The sequence below is a fragment of the Elephantulus edwardii genome, unplaced genomic scaffold, assembly GCF_000299155.1.
Source record: "Elephantulus edwardii isolate Elephantulus edwardi_28Jun2011 unplaced genomic scaffold, EleEdw1.0 scaffold00110, whole genome shotgun sequence".
Taxonomy (NCBI): Eukaryota; Metazoa; Chordata; class Mammalia; order Macroscelidea; family Macroscelididae; genus Elephantulus; species Elephantulus edwardii.
This window is the reverse complement of record NW_006399860.1, coordinates 6212598-6223384: the sequence shown is the minus strand read 5'-3', so window position 1 is coordinate 6223384 and position 10787 is coordinate 6212598. Positions and strand designations below refer to the sequence as shown.

Below are 10787 nucleotides of genomic sequence, written 5' to 3'. Positions count from 1 at the left end.
GGTCCCTAACAGCAGACTTTCCCATGGCAATGCGCCTTTTAATTTCCTGGCTGCTGGTGCCAAGACTGTTGACTATGGAGTCAAGCAAACTAAAGCTGTGTACAATCTCAATCTCTTCACCATCCATCCTGATGCTGCCAATTGGTCCAGTGGTGAGAATCTTTGTCAAGATTTATTGTATTGTATTAAGGAGATACAATTAGGAGATATAAGGCCAACCCTACTGTTGTTGTTTGTTGTTTTTCTGTGCCCTGGAGTCACCTGCAAGTCATAACAACTCCATGAAGAACAGTTTTGAACCTTGCCCTATCCTGAGGTAGTCTCACTGATATTAGCATACCTAGTGCCATTGCCTCAGTTATCATGTCAATCCATCCCATCTGTGGTCTTCCTCTCCTGCACTGTCTCTTCATCCTTCCAAGCATGATGTCTCTCTCCAAGGACTAGTGTCTCCTGATCACATGCACAAAGTATGTGAGAAAGAGCTTTAAAATTCTCATCTCCAAGGAGAAACCTGGTTTCACCCTCTCTAAGATAGCTCCAAGACAGACCTATTTGTTCTGCTAGCAGTCAATTGTATGTTCTATACTCTTCTCCAGTACCACAACTCAAAGGTATCAATTTCTCTTCTGTCATCCCTAGTCATTGTCCAGCTCTCTGATGCATAGCATGTAATTGCAAAGACCATGGCCTGAATGAAGTGCACCTTTGTCTCTAGACTAATGTCATTGCTCTTCAGCACTCTGGAGAGGTTCCTGGCAGCAGACTTCCCCAATGTAATTTGTCTTCTGATTTCCTGACAGCTGGTGCCAAGAGTGTTGATTGTGGAGTTGAGGAAGCTGAAATTATTAAGAACCTCAATCTCTTCTCTATCTAATATGGCACTGCCAATTGGCCCAGTAGTGAGAATCTTTGCCTTCTTGATGTTAAGCTTCAATCCATATTGAAGACTACAGTCCTTGACCTTCTTCAGCTAGTGCTTCAGGTCCTCCTCAGTTTCATCAAGCAAGGTTGTATCATCTGCATAATGCAGGTTTGTTGATGAGTCTTTCTCCAATCTTGATGAAATACTTCCTAGTGGCAAGAAGGTGCACTGCAATCCCGAAGGGAAGTGGTTTGAGGCTACCAGCTGCTCTGTGGGAGAAGGATGGGCAATCCCCTCCATGTGACTAACTGCAGGAGAGTCAGCTATGGGTCCATTTCTTACAGGATGGTACTCAAGACCAACCATGTTACTAGGCTTATATATGTCCATGAAAGCTAACTGTTAGCTCTTTTGGAGGGATGCTGCTTTCCAGCTGCACTGCAACTCCAACACTCACCAGTCTCTACAACATCAGACTGCATCACCTACAGTCACATGAGTCATTCCTCTGATGAGTCTAAATCTTTGATAGATATTCCAGTAAACCACCCAACCCAAGGGACACAGAGGAGTGAGAGAACTGAATGAAGGAGGGATTGTTGTTGGAAATCATGGAATTATACAGCAAATTAAACAGTTGGGACATTGTTGATCCTGTACTTCTTATATCCAGCTGGTTACTAATCTTAGCAGAATGAATTATAAATACAAACTGTATGATAATGGATGATTTATATACACATTATATATTAACATCAAAATTGTACATACTAAAACACTCAATTATGTACACACTTAATATGCACACACATGCATTTAGCATACATATTATGGATGTGCACGTACACACAATACATGTATACACACACACAAGCATACAAATATATAAAGTTACAACTTTCAGACATTAAATCTTGTCTATCCCTTTTATAAAGGAGCTCTAGTGGCCTATGGGTAAGGAGCTTCACTGCCAAACCAAAGGCAGGTGGTTCAAATCCACCAGCTGCTCCCTGGGAGAGATGGGCAATCTGCTTCCATGGGATTAACAGCCTTTGAAAACCTGCGAGAGGGCTAGTGATGAGTTGCTTCTGACTTGACAGCACATAACAACAAAACCCGCTGATTTTGTGTTTGCTAGTTGTCACTGATTCTGACTCATAGAGACCTTATGTAAAACAGATCAAAACTAGAGATTTGTCCTACATGTGTGATTCTACATCTATTTCTCTCTTTTTCCTACTCATGAACAATTAATCCTCCCAGAAGACATTTTCTGGTGTGTGTGTGTTGGGTTTTTTTCTAGAACTCAAGTTTACTGTCACCTAACTGCAATATCTCTATTCTAAATCTTTTTTTATGCCCTCTAGGTTATTCTTCCCAAAGGAAAAAATCAATCATGTTAAGGACCTCATTTCTCTTTCTATTTTTTCACATACCAAACACATAGGACATGAGAAAAACATTGCCAGGACATGAGATAAAACCTCTCAAGAAATTGTATCATATTGGAGAAAACCTTTTCATCTACAAGTTCCTACCCATCATCTTTTGTATTAGAGTTCTTATCACATGATTGGTTTTGACTCGTTGACCCTTTTACAAAATCATATATTTAAAACTTTTGGGGAGCTCTGGTGGCCTAGTGGCAAGGAGCTGCAACTACAATCCTAGAGGCGTATGGTTTGAATCCACCAGATGCTCTGCCGGGAAAGGAGGGACAATCTCCTCCTGTACCAGTCAGATCTGATTTGATGGTACACTCACACAAAAATAATAAAATTTAAAAAAAACCAAAACTTTTAAATTCCCAGTGAATAGTGTCTGAAAAATAATAATGTTTGTTGTTCTTGTTATGACTCGTTCTATGTGGAAAATGCTGTAATAAATTGAAATTGTCAGAAGTGCTTTTAGTGGCAACAAGAAATTACACAGACAAAAGATTAGATGATCTAATTTCATATACTCTTCAGATAAGTCTGTGTTATATTGAAAATTTTGTTCTGTAAATTAATAGTCAATGGCTTGCTTTTTAGGAGAAAAGCAATCTAAAACTATAATTCAGAAAGATGCACTTAATATTCTGAAAAACAGGACCTCTTAAAGGTACAAAAGTTAGAAAAGGAAAATATTTCTAGTGTTTCTATCTTCGGAGTCTTCTCCAACTATTCTTCCCTCACTCCTGCCATCGAAATGTTACCTCAGCAGTCCCGCTGCCAAACCCCAATCACATTTTTATCATCAAATGAAAAGCAGAGTTTAGAATAGCAGTCCTCAAGTCAAAGAGGTAGAACTGTTTATCTGTTTAATTGACAGAATTGTTTGCTAAGGACTTTGGGAAGAACTGAGAATCTAAAAATTGTTTCCATTCTCTCTTTCTCAGTGGTTCTGATCAATTTTTAAGTTGTGATTTTAATGAAAATTTACAGAACAGTCGGGTTTTCATTCTTTCATTGATACACATTTTCCTCTCTTCTCCAATTCACTTTGTAATGCACTGCACTGGTATTACAGCTTTAAAAATACACTCAAATAAACTTAACTAAGAAATGGATCTGGGCCATTTTTCTTTTATCAACTATTCAGATCATATTTCCTAGGAAGATTCTCTGTGTTTTCGGCTTCAGTTTAAATGCTGATTCTGGTGACATCATTAAGACACAAGACCAGAACATATACATAACCCAGATGGGGAGGTTAAAATCCTCTGGAACCTCCTTCAGTGAAACAAAACCTATAAACCCTATGTTTTAATAGCTAATTTTCAGGCAATCACAAGAGTTCTTTTTGCATATGCCCTTGATAGAATTGATGAGAGAGGGAAAGAAAAGCATATGCCTAAATGCCTGGAGGCAACTATAACAAAGGGAGAAATTACAGTTTTTCATGCAATTCCAGCACTCATGGCATATTGCCTGCTCTAAATATTCCAGAAAGAACACGCATTGCACAATCAAATCTCTGTAACTAATGAGCTTATAGACTTGAAGAGGGTACATTTACCAACTAAATATTGGCCAAAATAGGAGCTAACATTTAGACATCTGCTTTAAAGAGAAGCGTCTCTTCCACCTGCTTCTTCAGGCCACAGAGATACACTCTAGTTAACATATACTGACAGGATGATGAGAACACTCCTGTCAGACGCTGGCCAGCCGGATGTTTGAAACAAAATGTACAGCCCCAGCTGACTAGTTAGAGAAAGTCTGGTGAGGTACAATTATAGAGGCATATGACAAGGCTTCATGCCTGACTGATTTGAGAACCGATGACATGGCTTTAAACAGCAATCTTTTCTACCTCTGGTCACAAAACAGCAATAAGTCAACTGATACACTCTTGTAAAATCATGATTTATTCCTTTGCTTTGAATACATGATACTCTGGTATGATGTTCTGCTAGTCTACACGAGGTTCACTTGGGGCTTAAACATCTACAGCCTGCCTGCAACATGCATAAAATCAGTGTTCTTGTTCAGGATTGCTAGAAAATCTTTTTTATGTGTGCTTTATAACACAATGTACAAATCATTAAATGTACATGAATCATTAAATGTGCTTAACATATAAATCATTAAAATTAAAGCAAAAGTCATTAAGTCAAGTGCATACAAATCAAACATATAAAAATATAATAGTGGGTCCTAACACAGTAACACCTTCAGTATAAGACTACAAAATGACTAAACTATAAAACATGACAATATTATTTATATGTTTATCTCAAAATTAAATCATTTTTATGTTTATCACCATAAATTTAAAAAATTCTAAGTTTAAAAACAGCACCATCTAAACAATGGAAATTTTGTTATGGCTGATTCTCCCTCTACAACTGTATCATGACTAAAATCAACTAAATGGTTGACAACACTATTAGAAAATTATGATTGCAAATAAAATCAGTTATGCAGGGAAAGAAAATTCCTAATATTACAACATAATTATAAACAGAATGACTTATTAACCTGCATGCACTTATTCAAGAACTTGAGCTATTGACATAAGGAAATAGAAAATATTTATGATATAAAAATACATTTGAACATAAAAACCTTAAGTAAGCAACCTGTCCCCTTATATATTCTTCCCCTGGAAGTATCAAAGATTTGACTAAATTATTTTGTTAAAACAGTTTATTTCTACTTTATGTTATGGCACTAGTTTTTGACCATAAAAGTTTTTTTGCATGAAATTTAAAGCATACTTATTAAAGATTTTTTTTTCCAAGACAGACTCAAGTAAATCCCACAGATGAAGGGTAAGGAGATCATGACAAAAAGAATTTGAATTATGGTTCTTCTATCATTTCTACTGGCCCAGAGAATGACCCAAAGAGTTAGGAACTTAGAGTTAAAATCACCATTAAGTTTTCATTAACAGTCAAAAACACTTGGTATTACATTGACCTCAAAGAGAGAAAAACAGGTTTTTTAATAGTTTCAAATGTTTCTATAATAATTTACTAAATCAAATGAAATAAAAATTAAAGGGTATACATGTTCATCCACTTTTAAACTACAGGTCTAGGCTACTAAAATAATTATAATGAATAATCAATGCAAATATTTATCCTTTGTAGGCTGCTCCTTAGAGGCAAGGATTCTGAAGCTTCATCTGACATACTTAGGGCATGTTGCAAGGAGGGACCAGTCCTTGGAGAGGGACGTCATGCTTGGGATGGTGGAGGAACAGCCCAAGAGAGGAAGACCCTCGATGAGTTGTACTGGGTCAGTGACAAGGGTAATGGGGAGGTGTGTCAGAGAGAATAAGCCTGGCACAGGATAGAGCAGGGTTTAGAGCTAAGAGCTGTTGTACTTAGGGTCACCATGAATTGCAGGCAACTCGACAGCACATAACAACAAAAACAAGAGGTATAATTATAAATATTGTGATGTTTATGACTTTGTATAAATTTATTCCTCACATATTCTTATGAAATTAAGACAATAATTGCTATCATTTTACATACAAAGAAACCAAGTTACAAAGAGGTTACTCAGTCATTAAAAAGTATAACAAAAAGAGACATCAATATTTTTGAAAAATATAACTCAAATGTGTTCGTATGTCTTTCCCAATAGAGAAATTTGTACATTCATTCCCATAACTCAGTCCATCGCTTTCTTCACCTCTCAACTCAATTATCACCTTATTCAAAAGGCTTTCTATAATTACCTTATATAAAAATCTACCCCTTTATTATGGTTATAACAAGAGTCCAGAATGAAGGTTGCATAGTGGAGTGTACTCGGGGTGGAGTTGTTGGGGGCAGGGATTGTATACCAATGAAAGAAAAGGCTCTGTAAACCTTCATTAAAATTCATAAAATAAAATTTAAAAAGTCTTCCCCCTGTCTATCATACACACACATACAGTATTATTCATTATGCCTTATCATATATCGTCACATGACATAATATTTATTCATTATCACAAAATGACAAGTTATTATTAAATTATGTTTTATCCAACTAGCTAGAAGATTCAAGAGGATTTGACCTTGACTTTGTTCTGTTGTTGTTGTTATGTGCCGTCGAGTCTCTTGCGATTCATAACGACTCTATGTACAACAGCCCTCAACCCTGCTCTGTCCTGTGCCAATCGCATTGCCTCTGACACACCCATTCCAATTACCCCAGTCACTGAATCAATCCACCTCAAAGAGGGTCTTCCCCTCCTGCACTGTCCTTCCACCCTCCCAAGCATGATGTCCCTCTTCAAGGACCTGTCTCTCCTTAGAACATGTCCAAAGTATGGCAGACAAAGCCCCAGAATCCTTGCCTCCAAGGAGTAGCTTGGTTTAACCCTCTCCAGGATGAATCTGTTTGTTTCCTTGGAAGTCCATGGTACATTAAATACTCTTCTCCAGCACCACAGCTCAAAGGCATCAATTCTCCTTCTATCCTCCCTAGTCATTGTCCAACTCTCTGATGCATAACAAGTGATTGCAAAAACCATGGCCTTATCAGACACACCTTAGTCTCCAGAGTGACACCGTTGCTCTTGAGTACTTTAGAGAGGACCCTAACAGCAGATATTCCATCACAATACGCTTTTTCATTTCCTGGCTGCTGGAGCCAAGATTGTTGACCGTGGATCCAAGCAAACTGAAGCTGTGAACAATCTCAATCTCTTCGCCATCTATCCTGATGCTACCAATTGGTCCAGTGGTGAGAATCTTTGTCTTCTTGACATTGAGCCTCAGTCCATACTGAAGGCTGCAGTCCTTAACCCTCTGCAGCAAGTGTATGAGGTCCTCCTCAGTTTCAGTAAGAAGGGTTGTCATCTGCACAATGCAGATTGTTAACAGATCTTCCACCAATCCTGACACCACACTTCTCCTCATAGAGCCCAGCCTCTCAGATAATCTACTCTGCATACAGGTTGAAAAGGTATGGAGATAGGACACATCCCTGGTGTACACTCTTCCCAATTCTGAACAATGCAGTGTTACCCTGCTCTGTTCTGACAAATGCCTCTTCATCCAAGTATATGCTGCTTGATCCATTGTGCCAAGAAAGCACATAGCAGGTGCCTAATAAATATTTCTATATGAATTAGTCCTTTCGGAAATTTGATTCCTAGGTCTACATGACACTCTGTACAATGTTTTCCCCTTGAAAAAAGAGAAGGAAGATGTCTTTACCTCAATGGCATATTAAAATATCATGAAAGTAAAATCATAAAAGTACTAAATGTTTCAGAGTGAACACCTCAACCTCACTTAAGAAACTACAAATAACTACTTCATCAATAATAAGTATTTATTTTCTGATGCTATTCCACTATTTCTTCATATTTACCTCTTAAAATACATATGACAACAATTTTTTCAATACATAAAATAATTTTAATATTTTAATGTTCATGGCAATATTACAATACCAAAATTTCCCAATTACATATTTTGAGGGCAAGTAATAGATTTATAGAATTAGAACTAGCAGAATCTGTTGCCAATGAGTTGCTATGCCTTAAAATGGCTATTTAACTTCTCTGAAATTAATTCTGTTTAATTTTAAAATACACTAGCAAAATCTTAACATTCCTTCTACCTGTAAATGTTAAAATATTATAGCATGAAGTTTTGTTCATTTCTATTTAGCCTACTTAGAAGGGCAAACCACAATTATGTTATTTTAATAAACTAACCAAACTTGGGGAGGGGAATAAATTCATATAACATAAAACAATATTTTTTTCATAAAACACCTTATCAATTACTCAGGACTATATTTAAACATTTTGAAAAAATCAAAAGTAAAGTTATTACTTTTTAATGCTTAAGATAGAAAAAAGATGACTTTTGAATGCTTTCTATAAAACAAGAAAAACTCTTCTATTCTCACAGCCTCTGCCATAGTAAAAAAAAAAATCTTCCAAAAGAACATTTTAGTGTCATAAAACCTGTGATTCTAAAAAAAAATAATAAAATGCTGCTTTGACTTTTAAGTTATTATCAGTCTGAAGAGCTCCTCTAAATCAGAACTATTATAGAATCTACTCCCAAACCACTACTTAGCAACAAAGATGAATCTACCTATTACCAGGTTGGGATAGTAGCTATTATCATGGCCCCTTGATTTCTTTCAAGTAGCTTCCATGGAAAAAGACACAAGTGAATAATAAAAATCTCATAATAGCTCTTAAGAATTCTTTATATGGCAGCAGGCACTAAAATGAACTCTAGAGAATTAAAAAAAAATAGCAACTCTCATCTTCTGATAAGAAAAAAAATAATTAACTGACTTAATGCATCTGAGAAGACCTTCTATAAATCAGACTTTTGTATTTCAAGAGCCAGATTAAAACCATATATCCAAAAAGTATGTAGATACTGTCTTACAAGTGCCCATGGATAATTTCTAATATTGTAGAGTTTTGTAGATCTTTTGGCGAGAAGCTCAATATATTCAATTTAAAAGGAGAAGTGTGAAGTACTTACAGTGCTTAATTTGCTGGAGGTAATGACGATGCGCCTTTCGTGTAGCATGCTGGCATACAGATGCAGCATATTGTTAACATCCACAGCAACAAAATATTCTGTAAGGTTTCGCTGCACAAATTAAAAATACTGTGTATGTTAGAGCTCATGGCAATTACAAAGGAAAACATGTTACATGTGTTCAAAAACATGTATGAAAGTTCAAAGAGTTGTATTATTAAAATGGTATTCATTAAAATACTATTAACTTAATACAATTCTGCTGTCACATGAAGCATGCAGTGACTATTACTATTGAAGCATAACTCTATTCCAGAAAAACTCTTCACCAAGAGTAATGAGAGGTTTAAATACTTCCCAACCAATCTCCCTCTCTAAATATTTGTAAAACAGCTAGATTTCTAGCCCTACTCTATACCTGTACACAGTACCATTTTTGGAGCATGACTTCAAGCATCTGCTTTATAAACAAGTATTCCAGGTAAATCATACATACACTGCAATGGGAGAACTACTGCTTCCATGAATGTACATCAGTCTTTTTATATTTATCATTGACTCAGACAAGAACTCTGATGGCATAATGTTTAAGAGCTCAGGACTAATAAAAACATTCCATTTCAATCCATCTAAAAAGTCTATGGGATAATAATTTGGCTATCTGCTCCCTAAGAGCTTACACAATATGATAGGGCAGTCACTTTAGGCTGCTACGACTTTCAGAGTTAACTGAATAACACCTTCCAACAATTACTCAGTACACACTATCTTTCTCTGAGATTACATGGAAAATGTTAATGCTAAACACTACGAAAGTGATTTTGTAAAGAAAGATTTGAATTGGAATTAAAAAAACAGAAAACAGAACTCTCCCAATTCCCCATCAAAGTCAACATCACTCACTGATTAACAGTCTTATGAACAAACATATCCTAAATAGTGTGTACCACGTATGGTGCACTCAAAGAAGGAGAATTTATTAGGAAATATTTGCATGGTTATATCCAAAATCAGGCTTTTTCATATCACCACAAACTTGAATGGTATAATCCAACAGCTGGAAGTAAAATTTAAAATTGTTTCGCCAAAAGGAGTATATTGTGTTATTGGGGACCATCATGTCAGAACCAACCCACAGCTGACCATCAAGTGGGTTTTCAAAGGCAGTTAGTAGCATGGGAAAAGAATGCCCATATTTCTTACATGAAGCTACCGATGGACTTGAACTACATTCCTTCAGGAATGCAGTGCAGCTTCCTGCCACTAGCAAGATAAATTTTATGTAAGACCTATAGATATTCTCTCCTTCTAATAGAGCTCTGGTGACCCAGGGTTGCATTATGCTGTACTGTCAACCCAAAGGCATGTAGGGGTAGTGATTCCATGGGAGAAGGATGGTCAAACTCCTTTTGTGTAATTTACTGTCTCTGAAAATTAGCTGGAAGGTCAGATATGAGTTGGTTGCAACTCAACAGCACATTAGCACTATGTTGTTGATGTTGTTATGTGCCATCGAGTCGCTGGCAACTCATAGCGACACTATATACAAGAGCTCTATATGCTCTTTTGTCCTGTGCCAACCTAGCCATCTCAACTGCACTTATTCCCACCGCTCCAGTCACAGAATAGATCCTTCTCATCAAAGATCTTCCTCTCCTTCGCTGCCCCTCTACTCTCCCAAACATGATGTCCCTCTCCAAGGACCAGTCCCTCCTTGCAAAATGCCCAAAATATGTCAGATGAAGATTCAGAATCCTTGACTCCAGGGAACATTCTGGCTTCATCCTCTCCAGGACAAACCTGTTTGTTCTCCTAGCAGTCTATGGTATATTCAACACTCTTCTCCAGCACCACAGCTCAAAGGCATCAATTCTCTCTCTATCATCCCTATTCACTGTCCAACTCTCTGATGCATAGCACGTAATTGTGAAGACTATAGCCTACATCAGGTGCACCTTAGTCTCCAGCCTGACATCG

At 36.9% G+C, this 10787-nt stretch overlaps 1 protein-coding gene across 1 annotated transcript in view; it reads right to left on the bottom strand.

Annotated features, from left to right (window-relative positions):
• DENND1B (DENN/MADD domain containing 1B) overlaps window positions 1-10787 on the bottom strand; it is a 414540-nt gene that overhangs the window by 176488 nt on the left and 227265 nt on the right. Inside the window, 1 exon segment of the mRNA XM_006903679.1 lies at window positions 8811-8921. Within this exon segment, the coding sequence (XP_006903741.1) occupies window positions 8811-8921 (111 nt within the window).